Source organism: Humulus lupulus, chromosome 6 (assembly GCF_963169125.1).
Source record: "Humulus lupulus chromosome 6, drHumLupu1.1, whole genome shotgun sequence".
Taxonomy (NCBI): Eukaryota; Viridiplantae; Streptophyta; class Magnoliopsida; order Rosales; family Cannabaceae; genus Humulus; species Humulus lupulus.
Window position 1 is genome coordinate 175,494,089 of NC_084798.1, and position 26,632 is coordinate 175,520,720.

The following is a 26,632-nucleotide window of genomic DNA, read 5'->3' on the forward strand; positions in this document are numbered from 1 at the left end:
AAGCCCGGAATGGCCTCTTGAAATCGGCAGAAAAATTCTTCCACGAGCTAATGGAATGCCTTTTAACCTGCTTGAACCACTATCTAGCTGGCCAGATTAAGGTGGAAGGGAAAATCAAGCATCTCAGCTCGGGGCCGATATTATGGGCCGTCATTAGGGTATTGAACATACCCAGATGATCTGACGGGTCCCCATCCCCATTGAATTTGGACAGATGGGGCATCCGGAAACCCAGCGAGTACGTTGCGGCCGCTATGCTGGGGGTAAAAAGCTCGAGTTCGTCCCCGGAGTCATACTCGTCCTTGTCCTTTTCTGACAAGAGTTTCTTCATTAGCTCCTCCATCTGAGCTAACCATTCTAGGGTCTGGTCCTAAGTCCCTTGGTTGTTTTGGGGATTTTCAACAGCTCTAGTTCCATTGTACGCGTTAGGCGGGTTATTGTCCCTCCAAACTTGAGCTTGGTTTGGCGGGACATTCCCATTTCCATGTACTTCGGAAAGACCATCCTCTTGGCGAGCATGACTATCATTTCTGGCCAGATCCCCCCTCTGCGAGTTGAGGCGATCTCAAAGGTCGTCCCTCAACGGGGCTCGAGGCCTTTGCACCGAACTTAACTGGTTACACAGGTCTCCACCAGACCTGCCACTTCGATGGCTCTCAGTCTAGTAGCTCCCATTGGAAAAGCTTGGAGCCTGCTGCCGGGGGTGTGCCGGAATATCTTGAGCAGGACGAGGGGGAGATGGGTATCTTATCGGTGAAGGGGGATGCCTAATTGGTGAAGCGATCCTCTTCCCGTCCGGCCGGATTAAACTAGATCGCGATCATTCTACTCTGCCGTCTCCAGCTTCTTGCACCCACCGTTCTGACCGTGGCACGAGAGGGCTGGCCAGACCAGATTGTGTGCGCGAGCTTTCCCCGGACCTCCTCTGCGAGTTGCCACGAGCCCTTCTGGGTGCGTTCGATGGTGGATCTGAACTAGGAGTTGAGGTTCTGACTGATCGGCTAAATTGTTGATTGGCCCTGGGAAACTCCTCAAACATAGCTTCCTGGTTATGGTGTGATATGGGTGCAGAACTCGGGGTTGAGGTTCTGACTGATCGACTGGGTCTGGGCCGACTATCCCTACGGGACTTGTGAGTACCGCTTTGCCTCTTTCCAACATTAACATCGGTTGCAAGAGGGGGTAGTTGGGCCAAGTCTTCCTCGATTTGCTTACTTGCTATGGATAGCTGACTCCTCAACTGTATGTTCTCCATTTCTGTCACCGTCAGGTAACCCGGCTTATTTGGCGGTCGGGGCACCGAGCTCCCGATGTCGTCCTGGCCCATCAGCTGCTTTCCCGATTGCTGCTGGACCTCGGGGTTTGGCTTGTTGGAAATGGAAACATGGTGGGCCTCCTGCCCATCATGTTGATCTACCTCGTTACCATGCCTCGACCAAGTTACCACCATGATCAAGTTTTTGTGATAGCAGTAATCTAAATCCTCTCAATGAAAGCACCAAACTGTTGACGCAGTTTTTCGCCAACAGATAATTATACGAATAAGTCGGATGGATTAGTGCAAATCGGTAAACCGTAATATGAAAAGAATTGTAATCTAGACTTGGGAAACTAATAGCAATAGAAAGATGGTCACTCCTTTTTTAGGTGGTCCGAAGGTTAAAATCTCTCTAGTCGAACAGTCGATATTATTGATATCTCTTGACTATTTCTGACAAAGTGCTTCTTTACAAAAATATCCCAACCCCTTGCACTACCCACGGTCTTGGTATTTATAGGAAGATGATATCTAGGTTGGCAATGAGGTCATCCTGTGATCTCTTTATCCTTCACGTCATCTCTGTGACACTGATGATTAATTCCTAAACCTTACAGTGAAGTGAGGTCTTATCAACAGGTAAGGATGGGTAATGGGCCGCATGGCCCAAATCAGATGCGAGATGTCCAAACACGCACGTTTATACTGCGCATCCAAGAAATCAGGAATAGAACAGACACGTGATGTTTGATATACGCACGTTTATATTGCGTGGTTGACTTTACAAGGATTCAGGTGTCAGATCTCTGCCGCATCACAATCTTAATGCGGCGCCGGCTCGTGACATTCATATTGCTGACACGATGGCTCCAAGTAGCAGCTAAATCTCTAACCAGCTCGGGCTGGCTAGATGGAGGCCCGTAATAAACAGCTCCGGGTGGACGGTTGACAGGTGGCAGATCAAATTAGGCCTTTCTCTAGCTCGCCAAAGTGTGCGGGTATTTAGGGCGTGCAGAAAGGATACAAGGGTTAGAGAAACTAAATGAAGGAGTAATACATTTTGTCGCGTATAATGTAAGTGTTCTTATTATTATCTCTATTTAAATTTAATTGTAGAAACATGTTCTTCGTTGTCTTATATTAATTTGTTTAATATATGATTTATATGAAAGTAAACAAGATCTTGTATGAGTTTTCCCAACAACTGGCCTCAGGGCCTTTGGTAATCTTTAATTTCATGCATGAGCATGGTAGAAGATTCCATGTACCGCGCGCGCGCGCCTGCGCAGGTCTCCCCTGCCTCGCGCGCGTCTCCCTAGCAGTTGAACGCGTGAATAATACATGTCATCCAGATTTAATTTTTTTTAAAAAAAAATTTAAGAAAATAAAATTATGAAATTTATTTTTATAAAATTACCCAAAATTATCAGATTTATTTTATCTTAAAAAAATAAGATATTTTTATTGTTTGATATTTAAAAAATAGATATTTTCTACAAATATTCCAATTCAAATTTAAAAATAGGTTAACTAATTAATTTTAAATATTTTAATATATTAAGATATTATAATTAAGCTAGCAGATGTTAAAGATATTTTTAAATACTTATTTTTTTTATATCTTTTGTTTGAAAATATTAATATTTGATAATTATATAGATTTTAATATTTAAATTATTTGAAATTTTAATATTTTTTTAACTAGATATTTTTATGAATATTTGAATTTGTTTAACAGTAATAAGATATTTTAGGATTTTTATAATTATTAATATTTTTTATTTTTTTAATAAATGGTTAAAATATTGCTCATAATTGTAATAACACAAGAATTTTTTTGAAAAACAGTTAAGATATTTGTTTTAAAATTTAAAATTGGGTCAATTTTGAAAAACAAATCACCTTTTTCAAACCAATTAATAATATATATTTTTTTAATAAATGAGATTTAAATTAACTTTTGTTAATTGTTGATAAATCCTATTTAAATTAAATTAATATTTTTCAAAACGACACAAACTAAGTTGATTGTTGATAAATGAAATTTAAATTAACTTATGCTAATTGTTGATAAATTTCATTTAAATTGGATAAATTCTAGAAAATTAATTGTGGTATTTTCGCAAATGAAATAAATTGTGGTATTTTTACATAAATTCATAGTATTGCTCATATAGTAACATGATTAGGCCCATCCAATTATAACATGTTTGTTTGCACTACATGTGGTATTTTTGCAATTGGACTTAAATGCATATAGTGGCTCATATGTGTTGCTTAATATGTGGATTTTGCTGAATAAAACATTCATAAAATGATAGGTTTTATTTGGGCCCATTAGAAAATGTAAAGTTTAAACTCCACTCTTGTGGGTGGTTCCACTTATGAATGCCTATTTGCTTTGCATGATTATAGTGGGCCTAATCAATTAATAACAATTAATAAAACGAATGTTTAAATTCCTGTCTTTTGGACCTTGTATGGATGTATGGGGGCCTTAGCAGTGGGAACGACATACTGGACCCAGCCTTCCTCCATACAAGCCCAATTGTTAAGGGTCATTTGCCTGAGTTGGGCTTAATTGTATAGGTTCATTATAATAGTTAAACCTAAACATTGATTACCAACAAATTAATTCTAATTCTATTGAATTTGTTCCAATGTGACACTTTATAATTAATAGAAAATTATAGGACTTTGGTTTTAAAATTTTAATTTTACAATTTTTTGGAGAACCATAGTCATTAACATTCGAAAATTAATAATAAAAATACTTTTTTTTTTAAATTAATAATGAGCTTATTTTAAGAATTATATTCGATCTCCATCGTTAGTTTAACAAGGTCAATAGCTTAATGGGGCCTCAAGACGCTTTGATTCGTCCCCCTACGGAATGTGTTCATTAGTTATTTTGACAAGGTTAGATTTCGAAAGATATATAATTATAGGTCAAATTCTACTAGACTCATTCTTACGGTGACTACTATGACTAAATCTATAATTATCGAAACCGTGGGTCTGTCTCATAAAATAAGAGATTTTGTTTTCTTATTTTGATCGGATAGTAGGTTGTTAATAATGGTGTCCATTATTAAATAAGTTTACAACTTTATTTAACTAGTGGTATTTTTTACTCTCGCCAACCGGAACAAATATATTATAGATTTGTTAAAAACCTATAGAAATAGAGATAAGATTATTTTGGTATTTTTTCTCATATCTTACATATTTTTGGTATATGTTGTGTTATTTCTTGAAATTTATGTGAATAGGAGTTTTATTGAGCAAATGTGATTGATTTATATTTTATTGATAATTAGTAGTTTTTAAGTATGGCTTTGTCTACTTCCATCCTTTCTCAACTTTCGATGGAGAAACTCATTGGAGAAAACTTCCTTAAGTGGAAGCAGAATATCAACATAGATTTGATTGGTGACAACTCCGAGTTCATCATGAGTGAGGAATCCCCATAAGTCCCAGCTGAAGTAGCTACCAAGTCTATAAGAGACAAATATGTCGATGCTCAGATAGCACCGTCTCAACATGTTCGCGATCACCTAATCAAAATGACCAACTAATTTCAGGAAGCTAAACTACACAGAGCAATAATAGATGAGGAGACTCAAGTTGTCTTAATCCTCAATAGTCTCTCTCTCCAGCTTTCCTACCGTTCACCACCAACTATGTGATGAATAGACTAAACTATGGTCTGTCGCAACTCATGAACAAGCTTCAGACTTTCGAGTCTATCATGGGTGGACCACGTAAGGGAGGAGAAAAGAAGACTACTATTGCTACTGCTGATCCACCTAACGCTGAAGCTAACCAGGATTCATCTTCGAAAGATGGAAATAAGAGGAAAGGTGGACAAAACACCAACCTCGGGCCTGCAAAGGCTACAAAGACGAGTGCACAACTGTTGACCCACGATTTGGCCAACGACACGGAGTCAAATATATGACAAAAGATAAAACGACAAGTAGGAAAGATAATATAATGGAAGAGAAGAAAACACCAAAGATTTATAGTGGTTCGGCCCCAAAAGATGGTAATGACCTACGTCCACTTAGTGCTATTATTAGGATTGAATCTCAAAGCAGTGGTCAAAGAACTAGGGTTCTTGAGTTTCACAAACCTTGGAAGAAATGCAATAAAATGATGGATAATTTCACTATAGCTCTCTCTTTTTCCCTAAGCAAAAAGATTCAAGAATCAAAAGTCCCTTCCTTGAGCTATTTCATGTATATTTATAGGCTCAAGGAGGGTTACATATGTCAACATGCCCTATCTTTCCTTAATAACCGCGTATCAAGATAATAATGAAGAAATATTCAATGCAATTATTATAAGATTACATTTTAAGAAGGAAATAAATCAGGTTATATGACCAGCCTGGTCGTATCTAAAAGTTTACCCCTGGCGAAGCGATGTGCCTCTAGTCAATAGTCGAGCAGCACTTCTGCCATGTGTCAACCACGTTGAGAAATCCTTGCCACGTCATCAGTAGCCGTTTTTAGGGTAAGCATATTCCTCACCCAAACATTCAAACTCGTGCTCGGCCCCGAAACAACGTTCAACCAGATGTTGAATGGTACGTCTCCCACGTCATTCGGGTAACGATCAGGATGATAGCTAATTACATCAAAAAATATGGACTTCCTGGGGTGACACTAGTCCAACCCACTCAAGACCAACGGGCGAACATGCCTGGAGGCGCTTTCAGCGCCTGGTCGAGGTACCACATTGAGGCAGGTGCTACCCTGCCTCTTCATCCTTTTTTCCAGGGGGTAGCCAATTACTTTGGGGTCGCCCCTTTTCAAATAACTCCCAATAGATATAGAATGCTTGATGCACTCTATATCCTTTATAGCCACAAAAAATGGCCTGTCCCCACACCTCGTGAGGTCAACTATCTGTTCGACCTAAAATTTAACCCCAACCAAGAAAATACGGGATTTTTCCACTTTTGTCACCAGGAAAGAGGTCGCACTTTCTTGATTGACACCACCTACATCTCGAACGTGGGGAGGTACAATCTAGAGTATTTCTTGACGACTGACATGGTCGCGAACAACTTGGCCTTCACTCAAGGAGGTAAAGTGTAACGCCCTACTTCCCTAGAGCCGTTACCAAGTGTGTTTAAAATCGTGCTTTCAACTCGCTAATCGAGGTTTTAATTCAAAACGTGTAACTAAGCCATAATTAAAAAGAAAACGTTAAAGAAAGTAGTTTTTCATAGCTAATCATAAAAGTTTATACTTGGGATCCCAAAACATAGTTTAGAAAATATTTACAATACAAAACTGATCAGAGTCGTCAAAACGACAAAATATAAGTTCATTTACAAGCATCTCCCAAAATCCCCTAGCTGTGACAGCCAGGCTGGCCGAACATGTACACGCCGCCTCACGCTAGCTGCGCTCATGGTTGGTTGATCTTCTCTTTACCCTTACCTGCACCACAGAGCATCTGTGAGCCGAAGCCCAGCAAGAAAACCAATAACAGATAACATATGCAATACACGTAACAAACATATAAACAGGCCACCAATAGCTAAACACATACGGCCTAGCCGTCCCAGACGTTTACCAAGCCCTGGATTCGCGGACCACGCCGTAAGGATATCCCAAGTATCCTGTTAGGGACTCGCCCTGGCAACTCGCACCCCACGTGCTCAACGCCGCTCCCGGCCTCTTGCCGTTCTCGGCCTTGCACTCATCGTGCTTGATGCCGTTCCCGGCCTCACGCCGTTCCCGGTCTTCACCATTCCTGGCTCTTGCCGATCACACACATAATATCAAACACGATATAGCAACAAGCACAGAATTCAACCATAAACAGATAAAGAGCCATGCTCTACAATTCTAGTATATAGGGCTCGGCCCTGCATGTCATTTCCATTCAATATGTTGGGCTTAGCCCTGCACACCAGCTCTATGGAGACAGGGGTTTCCTTACCTGAGTTCCGAGCTTCATGAGCACCGATGCCCCAAGCACAGTCCGCTAACTTGAGCCTCGCCGAAATCCTAGTCACAACACATAACAATATCTGACCATCAAATTCTAACCCAACAAATAACCTCAAACCATAACCCTAACCTCCGGGACCTTGAATTCTATCAATCCGAATGATAAGATCCATCCCGAGCCTTACCCTTTAAGTTCCCAAGTCAAAAATATCATTAAAATCCTCACTGACACTAAGGGCCGCGACCCCTCCCATTAGAGCCGCGGCTAGCCTCAAAACAGAGGCTAGCTCTCCACTGACCACCACGCGGGCCGTGGCGCGCCCTGCAAGCACCGCAGCGTGCGCATGCAGGCCGTGGCACACCCCTCCTAGGGCCGCGGCGCTACACAGCGAACCCAGATTTTCCCATTAGTTTTTCATCCTTTCTTCAAGATAATTCCCACCAAAGCTAAGCCAATAATCCCTGATAATAATACCTTCATTTCAGCTCAATATTAACACCAAAACCCAATAGAATTCTACTCCAAAATACAACTAGAACACCCAAAAATAGCCTAAATTCTATCCACATGCAAAGCTTAAAACTTGGCTGAAACTTAAACATAACTTCCATGGAAAACTTACCTCTTGCTGAATTCAAACCCCTGATGTTGAACCTTAATCCACAAGCTTTAAGCTTCTGGGTTAACACAACTGAATCCCCTTGCTTATGCTAGCTTGCACCAAGAATTTCCTATGAGTTTCCTCTTGAGTTTTACCTTAGAGAGTGTAAGAGAAAGGAAAGAAAAAGCTAACTTCAATTCTAGGAAAGTATGGGTCGGTTTCTCAAAGTTTCTAAACAGTTCCTTTTTTTTTGTTTTATATAACTTAAGTCTAAAGGTTACCTCAAGGCTCGGGGTGCCAAAACGTCCCCGAGGGAAAAAATGGTAAATTCCCCATGTATTCCCGCCTAGGTATTCTATCCTCAAATATATCTCCAAATATTTATTTCTATGTCCCGATAATCTCATAACTCAACTAATACCCGAATTACCCCTCGACTCGCCCCAAGTCCAAATCTCAACCCCGTTGTGACTCTCTGGCTAACCGCTCCCCAGGACTGTCTCGGATCGTGCTGTACAGACATATCACACATATACAACATATATTTCATTTATCACATTTATGCCCCCAATATCCAGACGGGGCCCACATGCACATTTAACTCATTTAACACATGCATCATAATCATATATACACATAAATTCACATATAGGCAAATTAAACCACTTATTGCCTTCCAGGCACACTAATCAAGGCCCTAAGCCTGATTAGCAAATTCGGGTCGTTACAACTATCCCCTCCTTATAGAGATTTCGTCCTCGAAAATACCTGAACAACTTGGGGTACCGCTCCCTCATCTCTGACTCAAGTTCCCACGTCGCCTCCTCAACCTTGCTGTTCCTCCACAGCACTTTCACTAAGGTGATGGTCTTGCTCCTCAAGACTTTATCTTTTCGGTCAAGAATCTGAATCAGCTTCTCTTCATAGGACAAATCCTGATCAAGCTCCAAATTCTCAAAACTCAAGACATGCGTTGAGTCTGACAAATACTTCCGGAGCATAGATATATGAAATACATCATGAACCCCCGACAAAGCTGGAGGCATCGCTAATCGGTTAGCTACCTCACCAACTCGTTCCAGTATCTCGAAGGGGCCAACAAACCTGGGGCTCAACTTACCCAGAACGCCAAATTGTTTTACACCCCTCATGGGTGAAACCCTAAGGAACACATGATCACCCACCTGAAACTCCACGCTCCTACGTCTCAGGTCTGAATAACTTTTCTGTCAACTCTGGGAGGCGAGCATACGTGCTCTGATCTTCTGAACTGCCTCATTGGTCCTTTGAACCATCTCTAGACCCAAATACCTTCTCTCACCTGTCTCATCCCAATGAATAGGTGATCGACACTTTCTTCCATAAAGAATCTCGTACGGAGCCACACCAATGGTCGCCTGATAACTATTGTTGTACGAGAATTCAATCAAAGGAAGATGCCTACTCCACGATCCCCCAAAGTCAAGCACACAGGCTCGCAGCAGATCCTCCAATATCTGAATCGTCCTCTCAGACTGCCCATTCGTCTGAGGATGATAAGCGGTACTAAACCGTAACTGCGTGCCCATAGCCTTCTGCAAGCTCTCCCAGAACTTGGAAGTGAAGGTGGGGTCTCTATCTGACACTATCGACCTCGGAGCCCCATGAAGTCGAACAATCTCCTATACATACAACTCAACGCACTGCTCAACAGTATAGGTTGTCCTAACAGGCAAGAAGTGGGCGGATTTGGTATACCTATCCACAATCACCCACACAGAGTCATGCTGTCCCACAGTTCTCGGTAAACCAACCACAAAATCCATAGTAATATCTTCCCACTTCCATTCTGGGATCCCCAAAGGCTGCAATAACCCTGCTGGCCTCTGGTGCTTAGCCTTGACCTGCTGACAAGTTAAACACTTAGCCACATAATCTACCACATCCGTCTTCATGACCGACCACCAATATAAAACTTTCAAGTCTTGGTACATCTTCGTCGTACCCGGGTGCAAAGAATAGGGAGTGGTATGCGATTCATCCAGGATCTCTCGCCGGAGATCAGAATCCATCGGAACATAGATCCGACCCTTGTACTTCAGTAATCCCATCTCTGAAATGGAGAAGTCCTTTGTCGCTCCGACTAAAGCACTCTCTCTATGACCTCGCAACAGAGAATCCTTCTCCTGTGCTTCCTTGATTCTCTCAAGGAGTGTAGAATGAAGAGTGATGTTGGCTAACTATCCAACCACCAACTCTATATCCGCTCTGGTCATCTCCTCAGCTAACTTATCGGATATCTGCCTCGAGCTAAACAACTGTCCTGGGCCTTTCCGACTCAATGCATCTACCACAACATTAGCCTTCCCAGAATGGTAAAGGATATCACAATCATAATCCTTAACCAACTCCAGCCACCGCCTCTGGCGCATATTCAAGTCCTTGTGGGTAAAGAAATACTTTAGGCTCTTATGGTCAGTGTATATCTCGCACTTCTCACCATAAAGATAATGCCTCCAAATCTTAAGTGCAAACACCACTGCTACTAACTCTAGGTCATGTGTAGGATACCTCTGCCCATACTCCTTTAAATGCCTTGATGCATAGGCTATCACCTTGCCAGCTTGCATTAACACACACCCGAAACCCTGCCTAGACGCATCACAATAGACCACAAACTTTTCATTCTCTATCGGCAAGCTAAGTACTAGCGCAGTAATCAATCGCCACTTAAGTTCCTTGAAACTATTCTCACATCTGTCCGTCCATACATACCTGGTCTTCTTCTTTGTCAACTCTGTCAATGGCATAGCTATTCTGGAGAACCCCTCAACAAATCGTCGATAGTACCCTGCCAAACCCAAAAAGCTTCTCACCTTAGGAACATTACTTGGTCTAGGCCAATCTCTGACCGCCTCAATTTTACTTGGGTCAACCAGAATCCCCTCCTTACTAACGATATGGCCCAAAAATGTAACTTATGGCAACCAAAACTCGCACTTACTGAACTTAGCATACAACTTATGCTCCCTCAATCGCTGTAGTACCAATCGCAAATGCTGCTCATGTTCCATCTCTGTCTGAGAGTACACCAAGATATCGTCGATGAACACAATCACAAACTTGTCCAGATAGTCCTTGAAAACTCTATTCACCATGTCCATAAAAGCTGCTGGGGCATTGGTTAATCCAAAGGACATAACCAGGAATTCATAGTGTCCATACCTCGTTCGGAAAGCGGTCTTTGGTATGTCCTCCTCTTTGATCCTTAGCTGATGGTAACCTGATCGGAGATCTATCTTGGAGAACACTGTCCTTCCCTGTAGCTGATCAAACAAATCATCGATCCTAGGGAATGGATACTTATTCTTAATGGTTAACTTATTCAGCTCCCTGTAGTCAATGCACATCCTGAGGGACCCATCCTTCTTCTTAACGAACAACACTGGAGCACCCCATGGCGAGTAACTCGGTCTAATGAACCCCAAATCAAGCAACTCCTGCAGCTGAATCTTTAACTCTTTTAACTCCGCCGGACTATAAGGTGTCCTTAGATACTGGCTCCGCTCCTGGTATCAATTCTATAACAAAGTCAATCTCCCTCTGAGGTGGCAACCCTGCAGATCCGCTGGAAACAACTCTGGAAACTCACACACTACCCTTGTCTCACCCGGTCCAACCGGGACCACCCTAGAAGTATTCACAACGCTTGCCAGGAACCCTATGCAACCTTTCTGCATCAGGTCCCTAGCCCGTAAGGCTGAAATCATTGGTACACGCGGTCCACCAACTGTCCCCACAAACACAAAGGGTACCTCCCCTTCTGGTTCAAAAGTCACCATCCTGCGCCTGCAGTCTATCGTTGCCCCATACTTGGATAGCCAATCCATTCCCAAGATCATGTCAAAATCATCCATCTCTAACTCAATCAAATCAACAAACAATTCCCTACCATCTACCTCCACAGGTAATACCCTAATCCACTTCCTAGAGACTACCAATTCCCCTGTTGGCAACAAAGTCTGAAATCCCCTAGCATACACACCACTAGGTCTACAAAGCTGGTCTATCACCCTAACAGATACAAATGAATGGGTAACCCCTGAATCAAACAATATAGAATACAAAGAACCAGCACTAGAGATCTGACCTGTCACCACTGAGGGGCTAGCCTCCGCCTCAGTCTGTGTCAAAGTGAATAGCCTGGCAGGAGCAAGACTGTCACTCTGCTTCTGCTCCTCCTTCTTAACTTGAGGGCAATCCCTCTTCAAATGGCTGGCACTCCCATAAACAAAGCAGGCCCTGATCCTGCACTCACCCTGGTGTCGACGCCTGCACCGTGGACACATAGGAAAACTCCTCCAGTTATCACCGCCACCCTGTCGGCCGATGGTAGCACCCCGCACCCTCCTATCAGTACTAAGAGGAGTAAATGAATTCGGAGCTCTTCTTTTCTGCTCACTGGGGCCACTGTCCCGACTAGTCCCAACAAATGGAGGCACTGTCCTCCTGGCATCGCGCCTAACAGCGCTGTCCTTCCATATTTGATCCACAGCCCTCTCAGCAGTAAGGGCCTTATCCACCGCTTGGCCATAAGTGGTAGTCGCTGGATCCAAGGTGATATTCACATCGCGGGCAATCATAACATTCAACCCCCGCACAAACCTATCCCTCCTGGCCGCATCTATCGGCACTAGATCTGGCGCAAACTTCGCCAATCTATCAAACTTGATTGCATACTCTGTTACTTTCAATCGATTCTGAGTCAGGTTGATAAACTCATCAACCTTCGCAGCTCGCACTGCCACACTGTAATATTTCTCATTAAAAACACCTTTAAACTCCTCCCATGTCATAACCGCAACATTCCTCCGCTGGCTCACCACATCCCACCAGATACGAGCATCAACCCTGAGCATATAGCTTGTGCAATCAACCCTTTCATGTCCTTCGACCCTCATAAAATCCAAGATCAAGGAAATCAGGTTCATCCACTGCTCCGCCAGCAATGGGTCTGAACCACCCTCAAAGGTAGGAGGTTGCTGTTTCCTGAACCTTTCATACAAAGGTTCCAACCTATTCTCCAAAGTAGACTGAACAGGCACTGGCACAGCAACCTGCTGCATTGGCAGCCCAGTAACCTGAGGCGGGGCCTACTGCCTCATCTGTCGTAGCTCTTCCTCTGTTCTCTGTAGTCTGGCTTCTATTTCAGCCAATATCTGTTGCCAGTTCTGTGGGGCAGGTGGAGGGTCCTGACCCTGATTGTCATCCTCGGCCCTACTGCCGCGGAGTCTAGCTGATTGACGAGGCATCTCAACAAATATGCCTGCAACCAACGATGTCGCTCATTAGGCAAGAGAACAACATCCAAAACCACTTCCCAGGCACATCAGTAATCCACACAAAATAGCTCATAAAGCATATAACACACAGCGGGCCATGCCCTAGCATCATGCATATGTTAACTAATTCATCATGCTCTATACAAAATAAACAGGTATACAGGGCATTCAAACACATGTTCAGACATACCAACCATTCTTACCAACCAACCCTGAGTTAAGCCTATCACTGACTGCGTGTGTACATGTTCGGTCAATCTCCAGAACCAATAACCTTGGCTCGCTCTGATACCAAGTTGTAACGCCCTACTTCCCTAGAGCCGTTACCAAGTGTGTTTAAAATCGTGCTTTCAACTCGCTAATCGAGGTTTTAATTCAAAACGTGTAACTAAGCCATAATTAAAAAGAAAACGTTAAAGAAAGTAGTTTTTCATAGCTAATCATAAAAGTTTATACTTGGGATCCCAAAACATAGTTTAGAAAATATTTACAATACAAACTGATCAGAGTCGTCAAAACGACAAAATTTAAGTTCATTTACAAGCATCTCCCAAAATCCCCTAGCTGTGACAGCCAGGCTGGCCGGACATGTACACGCTGCCTCACGCCAGCTGCGCTCATGGTTGGTTAATCTTCTCTTTACCCTTACCTGCACCACAGAGCATCTGTGAGCCGAAGCCCAGCAAGAAAACCCATAAAAGATAACATATGCAATACACGTATCAAACATATAAACAGGCCACCAATAGCTAAACACATACGGCCTAGCCATCCCAGGCATTTACCAAGCCCTGGATTCGCGAACCACGCTGTAAGGATATCCCAAGTATCCTGTTAGGGACTCTCCCTGGCAACTCGCACCCCACGTGCTCAATGCCGCTCCCGGCCTCTTGCCGTTCTCGGCCTTGCACTCATCGTGCTTGATGCCGTTCTCGGCCTCACGCCGTTCCCGGTCTTCACCGTTCCCGGCTCTTGCTGATCACACACATAATATCAAACACGATATAACAACAAGCACAGAATTCAACCATAAACAGATAAAGAGCCATGCTCTACAATTCTAGTATATAGGGCTCGGCCCTGCATGTCATTTCCATTCAATATGTTGGGCTCAGCCCTGCACACCAGCTCTATGGAAACAGGGGTTTCCTTACCTGAGTTCCGAGCTTCCTGAGCACCGATGCCCCAAGCACAGTCCGCTAACTTGAGCCTCGCCGAAATCCTAGTCACAACACATAACAATATCTGACCATCAAATTTTAACCCAACAAATAACCTCAAACCATAACCCTAACCTCCGGGACCTTGAATTCTATCAATCCGAATGATAAGATCCATCCCGAGCCTTACCCTTTAAGTTCCCAAGTCAAAAATATCATTAAAATCCTCACTGACACTAAGGGCCGCGACCCCTCCCATTAGAGCCGCAGCTAGCCTCAAAACAGAGGCTAGCTCTCCACTGACCACCACGCGGGCCGTGGCGCGCCCTGCAAGCGCCGCAGAGCGCGTAAATTCCCTCAGCCTCCCATGGCTGCGCGCGCATGCGGGCCGCGGCACACCCCTCCTAGGGCCGCGGCGCTACACAGCGAACCCAGATTTTCCCATCAGTATTTCATCCTTTCTTCAAGCCAATTCCCACCAAAGCTAAGCCAATAATCCCAGATAATAATACCTTCATTTCAGCTCAATATGAACACCAAAACCCAATAGAATTCTACTCCAAAATACAACTAGAACACCCAAAAATAGCCTAAATTCTATCCACATGCAAAGCTTAAAACTTGGCTGAAACTTAAACATAACTTCCATGGAAAACTTACCTCTTGCTGAATTCAAACCCCTGATGTTGAACCTTAATCCACAAGCTTTAAGCTTCTGGGTTAACACAACTGAATCCCCTTGCTTATGCTAGCTTGCACCAAGAATTTCCTATGAGTTTCCTCTTGAGTTTTACCTTAGAGAGTGTAAGAGAAAGGAAAGAAAAAGCTAACTTCAATTCTAGGAAAGTATGGGTCGGTTTCTCAAGGTTTCTAAACAGTTCCTTTTTTTTTATTTTATATAACTTAAGTCTAAAGGTTACCTCAAGGCTCGGGGTGCCAAAACGTCCCCGAGGGAAAAAATGGTAAATTCCCCAAGTATTCCCGCCTAGGTACTCTATCCTCAAATATATCTCCAAATATTTATTTCTATGTCCCGATAATCTCATAACTCAACTAATACCCGAATTACCCCTCGACTCGCCCCAAGTCCAAATCTCAACCCCGTTGTGACCTCTGGCTAACCGCTCCCCAGGACTGTCTCGGATCGTGCTGTACAGACATATCACACATATACAACATATATTTCATTTATCACATTTATGCCCCCAATATCCAGACGGGGCCCACATGCACATTTAACTCATTTAACACATGCATCATAATCATATATACACATAAATTCACATATAGGCAAATTAAACCACTTATTGCCTTCCAGGCACACTAATCAAGGCTCTAAGCCTGATTAGCAAATTCGGGTCGTTACATAAAGTCTTTGTACCACTGGTCGTCAATCTTTCTTCAATTTTTTGCTGCATTTTCCTCAGAAATTTAGTGCGTTTCAGGGCCATGGTTGCGACTAGACCCTACTCCAGACATGGAGATGCGATCAGCCCTCATGGCCAGCATGATCGACATAGAGAAAAGTGTCAAACAGCTGGTCACAGAGGCCAACTTGAGGCTGGTCGGGCTTTTTGCGCCCCACCAAGACGTGAGGGAGTTAACAGCGGGAAGTGCCACTGGCGAGGAGATTCCCGAGCAGCACCCGGACATGTCACAACCTCATAGGAGGACAACCAGAGTGACAATCAGGGAACCTTCACACATTCTGTGAGTTGCTGCTCCCCCAACCCCTCAGGGAAAGGGAAAAAAGAAGGCCATTGTCCCTCTCGAGCCACTTGACGAATCGTCAGACGAGAACGGTACTGATTTCTCGCTTTTAGATAGTCTGCCTATTCCCTGTCTCATCTTCGACGGGGATGGAAATTTTAAATACCCTTATGCTTTAAATTCAGATTTCTTTAGGCCAGAGAGTGAGTGTAGCACTTGTAGAGTAAATAATGTAGCGACCAGTAATGATAGCTCGGGTATTATACTTTCAATTTCTCTGTCCTTGCTTCTTAAACTTAGCAAGTTTCTTTCATTATATTGCCTGACTATTCGCTCGTTTCTTTTTTGTAGACATGCCTGCTAAACGTGCCTTCGACTTGTACACCAAGTCAGCGAGCAAGAAGAAATCCCATAGGCGCCAGTCTGGGGAGGGCTGCAGCAACCAGCCTGCGAAAAATTCTCGAACAGACGACCCTCCCGCTTCTACTCCAACGAGGGAGAAAACTCCTCCACCAGCTCCTACCAGGGAGGCGACTCCTCCAACTCCAACAAACCCAGATCTTCCGTCTCTGGTCGGACAGACTCCTCCTCCGGCTCCAGTCGACCCTACGCCTCCAACATCCATCGTCCAGCAGTCGGCTGGTCGTCGAAAAGAAGCCTCAGGAGACGACCTTACGACCACGGTGCTCAGCTCAGCCAAAGATAGGCTTTCGAAAATAACGAAGCACCGACGTAGCCAGGAGGCAATCCAGGAGACCGGCTCCATGGGGGTCGACCAGATCCTCAGCCGCGCACTGAACGAAGTACTTGCCGTAAGTTGCTTTCTGCTTTGTAAATCATCTTTTTAACTTGCTCTTATTAATGACCTTATCTTTTTCTGATCCCAGGGGGTGCTTACCCTGACCTCTGGTTGGCGATCTTCGAGGACGCATAATGCTCAGTTTGAGAAGAAACTCAACGATCAACTCAGTGCTGCTGAGGCTCAATACACCGAGCAACTCAAGGTGTCTGAGGCTACTTATGCCGAGCAGCTGAAGGCGGTCGATGCGAAACATTCTGAGGCCCTCAAAGAGGTCGAGGTGAAGCATAACGAGGCTCTTAAAAAATTCAAGACGAAGCACCTCGAGGCATTGCAAGTGACCGAGGCCATAATTGTTTCTCTCAAAGAGGAGCTCAAGAGGAAGGATGCAAGTATCGATAAGATCACTGCATCCAAGGAGCAGTACAAGGAACTCTTACTCAGGAATTTTCGGGAAGCCCACAAGCTTCAAGATGAGCTTGCAATAAGTCGCCAAGTGGTTGCTGCTTTAGAGGACAGAACGCCCGCAACCTTCAAGACTATGAGGGGGCATCGTTCGAGTGCTTCTACTTGTTCTAGAAGAACAATCCCACTGCCAACTTTTCCTATCTCCCAGACCATATCAGGGAGGCGCAGCTGGCTAGGTGCATTTCTCGCCTGGAGGAAGAGACAATTCCTAGGTCTCCATAAATTTCTCTAGTAACCGAAATCGACGGTGCCCGAAAAGAAGCTGGGGATGCACTCAACCAGTAGCAGCAACAATCGCCACAAGACCCCCCGACAACTTCATAGTTTTTTTTTTCTCTTTTAAATACATAACCTACGGGTCGTGATGTAAAGACAATTCCTTATTTAATTTTTGATTGCTGCATGGGCAACTATTTTCCTTTTAATCGAACAATTACATCCGAGCATTACTGCTCGCAGTGTAAAGTAATTCTTTTTTGATATTATAATACATTTGCGTCTTATTATAACATATGTTCGCATGACCGAACTCAGCATAGAACTTTGGTTTGATTTAGCAAAATACAAAATTTTGAAAAATACTCTAAGTACCTTGGCATGCTTTCACTTATTTTGCTCATGTTTACATACCTTTCGATATGCTTTGCTTACTAGATACCTTATATGCCCCCAAGTGATCGAGGAGCTTGAGGTCCTTGGTGACTTTCCTTGACCAAAACCTGTTCAAACAATACTACTCGGAGCAAAATAATTAAAATTGTAATAGAGCAAAATAACACACGTAATGAACAAATACTTTTATAAAATACAATAATTGGCAAGAATGACTGGCTGCGCACAGTCCCTTATATTTCTCATAATAAATGGACAAAACGTGTTTGTATGAGTGATCAAAAAGATTTTACACTTATGAGCGATTAGTCACATAAAATGACCAACCCTTTTTCATAACTTGTAAAAAGTAAAATTAATACAAGCCAATCCTTTAAGAAGAATTGTTCATTGATAGTACTTGCGCAGCTGTTCTCCATTCCAATAGTGAGGAACGAGATCTCCGTTTAAGCGAGCAAGTTTGTAGGCACCTGGGTGAAGGACTTCTTCAATCTGGTATGGCCCTTCCCAATTAGGTCCGAGTACTCCAGTAGCTTGGTCGCGGGTGTTCAGGAAAACTCTTTGAAGTATTAGATCTCCGACATTGAATTTCCTTTCTTGCACTTTAGAATTGAAATACCAAGCGAATGTTTGCTGGTACGCAGCTACTCGGAGTTGGGCTTGCTCACGCTTCTCATGGACCAAGTCTAGGGATTCCATCAGTAGTTGCCTGTTCGAGCCTTGATCGTACATTATTCTGTGATGCAAAGGCAGATCTAACTCAACAGGCAACATAGCCTCATATCCATAAGCCAAAGAGAATGGAGTATTGCCTGTTGCTGTTCGATGGGAAGTTCTGTACGACCAAAGGGCTTCAGGCAATTATTCTGGCCATGCCCCCTTAGCTTCTTCTAGTCTTTTCTTTATTGTATCCTTTAGCGTTTTGTTGACAGCTTCGACTTGTCCATTTGCTTGGGGATGAGCGACTGAAGAAAATCTCTTGATAATGCCATGTCATTCACAAAAATCTGTGAATAAATCACTATCGAACTGGGTGCCATTATCCAAGACAATTTTCCTTGGCAATCCATAACGTCAAACGATGTTTTTTATCACGAAATCCAGCACCTTCTTGGTCGTTATGGTTGCGAGCGGCTCGGCTTCGGCCCATTTAGTGAAGTAGTCGATGGCAACCACAGCATACTTGATGCCGCCATTCCCTGTGGGCAAAGATCCGATTAGATCTATGCCCCAAACTGCAAACAGCCATAGACTTTCCATTTGTTTAAGCTCATTGGAGGCTGCTCGTAGGATTTTGGAGAACCTCTGACACTTGTCGCATCTCCGCACAAACTCCATCGAGGCTTCATTCATCGTGGGCCAGAAGTATCCTTGCCTTAAGATCTTTATTGACATGCTTTGCCCCCTAGTGTGGTCTCCACAAAAGCCTTCGTGTACCTCTTTCATTAATTCTTTATCCTTTTCTTTTGAAATGCATCTGAGGAGTGGCATTGAGTATCCATTTCGATACAAGATTCCATCGACCAGGATATACCTAGCAGCTTTCCGCTGAAGGGTCCTAGCTTTGTTTCTATCCATTGGTAACACGCCTTGCGTCAGATACTCTATATATGGTGCCATCCATGTATCCGCCATTTGGATCACCATAGTGGTCTTCTCTGCTTGGATGCTTGGCATAGATAGCCGCTCAACCGGCACTATATTCAAAGTATCAGCGTCCTTTGCACTTGCTAATTTGGCCAAAGCATCAGCATTTGAATTCTGGTCGTGAGGTACTTGTTGGAGGGTGTATTTGTCGAACTGAGCCAATAAATCTCTTGTTTTGTTTAAATAGGCAACCATCTTTAAACCCCGCGCCTGGTATTCTCCCATGACTTGATTCACCACCAGCTGAGAATCACTGTAGACGTCGAGCACCTTTATATTCATATCCCTGGCTAAACATAACCCAGCGAGTAATGCTTCATACTCGGCATCATTGTTAGAAGCAGTGAAGTCAAACCTGATTGCGCAGTGAAATCGATGTCCTTCCGGCGTTATCAATATCACTCCCGCTCCGGCGTGGCACTCATTAGAAGACCCGTCTATAAATAATTTCCATGAGGGAGCTTGATTTTGACACTCAGGCTCATTAGGCTCTTCAATTCGCTCGCTATCTGTAAGTTCAATGAACTCTGCAATGAAGTCAGCCAGGGCTTGCCCTTTTATCACTGCTCGCGACAAGTAAGATATATCGAACTGCCCAAGTTTGACTGCCCATTTTAATAATCTACCCACAACCTCTGGTTTTTGCAGGACTTATCATAGAGGTTGGTTGGTCAAAACTGTGATTGGGTAAGTTTGAAAGTAAGGCCGTAGCTTCCTGGAGTCCAAAATTAGGCAATAGGCTAGCTTCTCGATGGGCGGGTACCGCTGTTCTGCTCCAATTAGCCTTTTTCTTACATAGTAAACAACCTTCTGCATGCCTTCTTCCTCCCTTACTAAAACGACACTAACAACATACTCTGTGATCGCCAGGTAGATGAACAAAGTTTCCTTATCGACCAGCTTTGACAGGATAGGTGGTTGCGCCATGTGAGTTTTTAATGCTTGAAAGGTCTGCTCGCACTCCTCCATCCACTCAAACTTTTTATTGCCTCTAAGTAGATTAAAAAATGGTACACACTTATCTGTTGACTTCGAAATGAATCTACTGAGAGCGGCAATTCTTCCGGTTAAACGTTGAACATCCTTAATCTTTACTGGTGATTTCATATCAATCAGGGCTTTAATTTTCTCAGGATAGGCTTCAATTCCTCTCGAGTTAACTATAAATCCCAAGAACTTCCCTGATCCTACTCCGAAGGAGCATTTAAGGGGATTCAACTTCATCTGAAATTTGTTCAAGACGTTGAAGCACTCCTACAAATCCTTTATATGCCCTTCTGCCTTCTTCAAATTGACCAGAATGTCGTCGATGTAGACCTCCATGTTTGTGCCGATCAGCTCTTTAAACATGTGGTTGATTAGTCGCTGGTAAGTCGCACCAGTGTTTTTCAAACCAAAAGGCATTAATTTGTAACAGTAAAGCCCTGTACCAATTCGAAAGCTAGTGTGATCCTCATCAGGGGATGCATACTAATCTGATTGTACCCAAAGTATGCATCCATGAATGAGAGAATCTCATGTCCTAAAGTGGCATCGACAAGCTCGTCGATTCTTGGGAGTGGGAAATAGTCTTTGGGGCAGGCTTTATTAAGATCTGTGAAATCCACGCACGTTCGCCACTTGCCATTCGGCTTGGGAACTAGCACGGGATTAGAGACCCACGATGGATAAAACGCCACCCTGATGAACCTATTCTCCTTCAGGTTTTCGACTTCTTCTTTTAAGGCCCTTGATCTATCTTTGTCGAGCAGCCTACTTTTTTGTTGCACTGGTGGAAAACTCTTGTGGATGTTCAGTACATGGCTGATGACTGCAGGGTCTATTCCAACCATGTCTTTGTGCGACCAGGCAAAGACTTCCTGGCTCCTCCTTAAAAACTCCACCAGTGCTTGTTTTGTTGTTGTCTCTAAGTTTTTATCGACTTTCACAACCCTGGTCGGATTTTCTTCATCGAGTTGGACCTCTTCAAGGTCCTCGATTGGTCCAATTTCTTCCTCAAAATCCCCAAAGCGAGGATCCAAATCTCTATCCTCACTTTGGGCAATGCCCTATTTGGTGACATTATCACCTGAGTGGGACTGAGCGTCAATTGCCACTTGCAACTCTTTTCTGGGAACATCTCTCGATACACCCTTCTTTGCCTTGGTGATCGAGGCGTTGTAGCACTCCCTTGCTTCCTGTTGATTTCCCAATACGCATCCTACCCCTGCGTCTATTGGGAATTTCATGGCAAGGTGCCATATTGAAGTGACGGCCCGTAGGTCAACCAGAATTGGTCTCCCAATTACAGCATTGTATGCTGAAGGACAATAAACTACTGCGAAAGTAGTGAGTAATGTCCTATTAACAGGTGCAGTACCTGCTGTAACTGGAAGCCTGATCGACCCTATTGGGGCGAGCCCTTCACAGGAAAAACCATAAATTGTTTGGTTGCATGGCTCCAAATCTTTGACAGACAGCTTCATTCTTTCCAGAAAAGACTTATACAGGATGTTGACCGAACTTCCTGTATCAACCAACACCCTCTTCACCATCATGTTGGCAATTTGTACGTCTACGACCAGCGGATCAGAATGTGGGAATCACACATGCTGGGCATCGTCTTCAAAGAAGGTTATCAATTCCTCCTCTATTCGAGCATCTTTTGGTGCTCGATCCTCCACACTCATCATCTCGATGTCCTGGTCATGGCGTAGGGTTCGAGTGCATCATTCCCTTGCCTTCCCACTGTCTCCTGCAAGATGTGGGCTTCTGTAGATGGTGAGTAAAGTGCCTGCCACAGGAGCTGGTTGTAGAGGTGGCGAGTGTTGGCATGCAGGCGCCTGCTCGTTGCCACCTTGAGCCTCTCACTGAGACTCCCCTGTGGCTCGCACATATCTTCTCAAATGTCCCTGCCTGATCAAGAAATCAATCTCGTCTTTCAACTGGTTACATTCATTGGTGTTGTGCCCATAGTCGTTATGAAAACGACAGAACTTTGTCGTATCTCTCTTGGAGATATCTTTCTTTATAGTCGCGGGTCATTTGTAAGGCACGCTTGAGCTGCTCGCCTGGTAGACTTCAGCTCGGCTTTTGACAAGGGCCGTGTAGTTGGTGAATCTTGGCTCATATAGATTGCCTTTGGGGCATTTACTCTCAGAAACTGAGGGTTCATTATTCTCCCATTTTCCACCGTTCCTACCATTGCCATTCCCGTTGCCCTTACCATTGCCATTGGGCTTTTTTGACCCGTTGGCGGCTTTGGCGGGTTCTTCCTTGGACCCCTTGTCCTTTGTGGGTGATTTCCCTTCGTTGGAAATTGCGTCTTCGAGCTTGATATATCGATCAGCCCGATCCAAAAACTCTTGGGTACTTCTAACCTCATGTTTTCTGAGGCTACTCCAAAGGGGCGAATGGCGCCTAACCCCAGCAGTTAGAGCCATCATCTTACCTTCATAGCCCACTTTCTTGGCTCTAGTTGCTGCTTGCATGAAGCGCTGGACATATTCTTTCAAGGGCTCTCCCTCTTTCTGCCGTATCTCGACCAGCTGGTTGGCCTCTGTGGGGTGTACGCGACCCGCGTAGAACTTTCCGTAAAATTCCTTCACGAACATCTCCCAAGATACTATACTAGCAGGAGGTAACTTGAAGAACCACTCCTGAGCGGCGTCAGATAATGTCGCAGGGAAGATCCAGCAGCGGGCATCTTCCGACAATTTTTGTATGTCCATTTGTATCTCAAACTTATTAACGTTAGATACTGGGTCTCCGTACCCATCAAAGTTCGGCAATGTTGGCATCTTGAACTTACTGGGTGTTTCAGCCACAGCAATCCTCTGTATAAAGGGGGTGCCCCTCCTCCTATCGTACTCAATATGGGACGTTCATCCCCCAACCAATTACTGTACCGCCTAGTTCAAGGCATCAATCTGAGCCTGAACAGCTTCTGGGACTGTTGGGGCCACCAGTGTCGGGGGAGCGTACTGATCGTGTCTCTCACATCGGTCGTTAAGTACATCCCTTAGATCATCGTCTCTACGTCTTTGCTCGCTAGCTCCTAGCTGACTAAAGACGTTCTGCTGCCTAGGTTGGCCCCTAGCGTTGTGGCTAGTTGGCCTATTTTCTCTAGGTGGGGGGCTTCTTCCTTCACCTCTTTCTTCATTTCTCCAGCCAGAATTTCCTCTGCTGGAATCAGCTTCATTATACTCGTGGCCATCTCTGAATTGTGGCAGACTACGTCGTGATCGGCTGTTCACACTATTTCCTCCTCAAGCTGACATTTCTCGAGCATCAGAGGGAGGCCTCGCTGGTCGTTGGGTCCCCGTGCATTGTTATGTCGTGGGGGGGCCCTCACCGCAAAGCCTGACTCGATGTTCCTCCTGTTGGCAGAAGGACGCTGCCCCCTGCTCGGTAGATTCGACTCTTCATCCCCTGGGCATCTAGGGCTACAGAGCGGCTGCCTTGCCCTATTCTGCCTCGGGCGTTGGGGATTACCTCGACCAGCCTGGGATGGAGGCTTCTACTCAGGATCCCTAGGTGTGACATCATCCTGAGCCATAAGCAGCTGCTCCGGCCTTTGAGGGCTTGCTGGCTGGAGCGGAGGGCTTGGATTAGGACCTCTTTGAGGTGGTGCACTTGGTGGATGATCTGGCTAGGAGGCTAGCATAGCCTGACTCCTAGCCAGTTGAAGGGCTGCTTCAAGGGCGGCCATGGCATCCCTCTGCCGATGATCCATTTCCGCCTGCCGCTCAATCTGCTCTTGGCGCTGGCGTTCTATTTCTCTTTGCTGCAGCGCCATTGTCTCTGTAGCATTCTCCTGATTGGCCCTTAGATTAGCCAACTCATCTTGTAGCACTCCTAGCATTGCCCTCAGTGTTTCGAAATCAAATTCCTCCTCATCGAACTCCTAATGTGGTTCATTCTCAGCTACATTTGGGGAAGGAGGTTGGGATGGTGCAGTGCCAGTAGCCTGTCCAATCTTCTTGGATGTTTTCACCATTAGATCTTTTCACAGTTTTTTGTCAAAGTCTCAATGAAAGCACCAGAACGTTGACCCACGATTTGGCCAACGACACAGAGTCAAATATACGACAAAAGATAAAACGGCAAGTAGGAAAGATAATCTAATGGAAGAGAAGAAATCACCAAAGATTTATTGTGGTTCAGTCCCAAAAGATGGTAATGACCTACGTCCACTTAGTGCTATTATTAGGATTGAATCTCAAAGCAGTGATCAAAGAACTAGGGTTTTTGAGTTTCATAAACCTTGGAAGAAATACAATAAAACGATGGATAATTGCACTATAGCTCTCTCTTTTTCTCTATCTTAGCAAAAAGATTCAGGAATCAAAAGTCCCTTCCTTGAGCTATTTCATGTATATTTATAGGCTCAATGAGGGTCACACATGTCAACGTGCCCTATCTTTCCTTAATAACCGCGTATCAAGATAATAATGAAGAAATATTCAATGCAATTATTATAAGATTACAGTTTAAGAAGGAAATAAATCAGGTTATACGACCAGCCTAGTCGTATCTAAAAGTTGACCCATGACGAAGCGATGTGCCTCTGGTCGATAGTCGAGTAGCACTTCTGCCACGTGTCAACAACATAAGAGAAATCCTTGCCATGTCATCAGTAGCAATTTTTAGGGTAAACAACAACCAAGTGTACAAACGCCTAGGGGGAAGAAAAAGAAAAAAAAGAAAGGTAAAGGTAAATTCTTTCACTGTAAAGAGAAGGGGCATTTGAAATAGGATTGCCCCACGTTTCTAGCAGTGAAAAACAAAGGTAATGATTATAGTTCATATATCTTAGAAACATGTGTTATAGAGAATGACAAATCTTTTTGGATTATTGATTCTAGATCTACTAACCATGTTTGTAACTCTGTACAACTTCTTGAATCGTGGGAGGAAGTGGATGAAGGTGGCGCAAAGCTTAGAGTTAAGAACGGAGCATTCGTTACGGTCCAAGCTAGAGGAAGAGCTTGCCTGTAGTTCAGAATTATATACTTATTTTGAAAGATGTATTTTTTATTATGGATTTTATTATAAATTTAATTTTAGTTTCCATGTTGCAATTAGAACAATTTGTTATGACTTTCACAAGTTCTAATATATTTACTTCTTTTAATGGATCACAGTTGTGTATTGCATGTTTGGAAAACATGCTTTATATTCTACGACCTAACGAACCCCTCGCTCTTAATAATGATTTATTCAAAGTAGCTAAACCTAGGACCAATAAACGTCAAAAGACCGATAACGATAACATGACGTATTTATGTCATTTGAGACTAGGTCACATTGGCTATGATAGAATTCAAAGACTTACAAAGGACAGGATTTTGAGAGAACTCACCTTAGGTGAATTACCTATCTGTGAATCTTGTTTAGGAGGCAAACTGACCAAGCGTCCATTCTCTACAAAGGCTGATAGGGCCAAAGAACCACTTGGACTTGTTGATTCAGATGTTTGTTGACATTTGAATGTACAAGCTAGGGGTGTTTTTGAGTATTTCGTCACTTTCATTGATTATTATTCTAGATACACATGTCTTCACCTAACGCATAGGAAATCAAAACATTTTTAAAGTTTTAGGAACTCCTAGCTATGGCTCACAACCAATTAGGTAAAACGTTAAAGATCTTGTGAACTGATAGGGGTGGAGAATATTTAGATATGCAGTTTCAAGATCATTTAACTGAACTTGGGATTTTATCACAACTTACTGCTTCAGGCACTCTGCAACAAAATGGAGTAGCGGAATGTCGGAAAAGAACTTTATTGGAAATGGTTAGATGCATGCTTAGTTACTCAACTCTTCCAACTTCATACTGGGGACATGAAATTGAAACTGTGAACGACATTCTAAATGTTGTACCGTCGAAATCAATCCACAAAACATCCTTAGAACCTTGAAATGGTCGTGAACCTAGTTTACGTCATTTTAGAATCTGAGGGGGTCCCGCCCATGTCCTGAGGAAAAAGGAAGGAAAGCTAGAATCGCAAATTGAAGTTTTCATGTTTGTCGCCTATCCTAAAGGCACTCGGGGTGGACTTTTCTGTAGTCATTCAGAAAAGAAAGTGTTTACTTCTACAAA

The 26,632-nt window shown here is 43.7% G+C and overlaps 1 protein-coding gene across 1 annotated transcript in view; it reads left to right on the plus strand.

The window, feature by feature from the left end:
* LOC133785685 (flocculation protein FLO11-like) overlaps positions 1-26,632 on the plus strand; it is a 40,594-nt gene that overhangs the window by 7,054 nt on the left and 6,908 nt on the right. The window contains exons 5-6 of the mRNA XM_062224905.1: positions 16,372-16,703; positions 16,908-17,391. Coding sequence (XP_062080889.1) covers positions 16,372-16,703; positions 16,908-17,391 — 816 coding nt within the window. The remainder of the gene's footprint in view (positions 1-16,371; positions 16,704-16,907; positions 17,392-26,632) is intronic.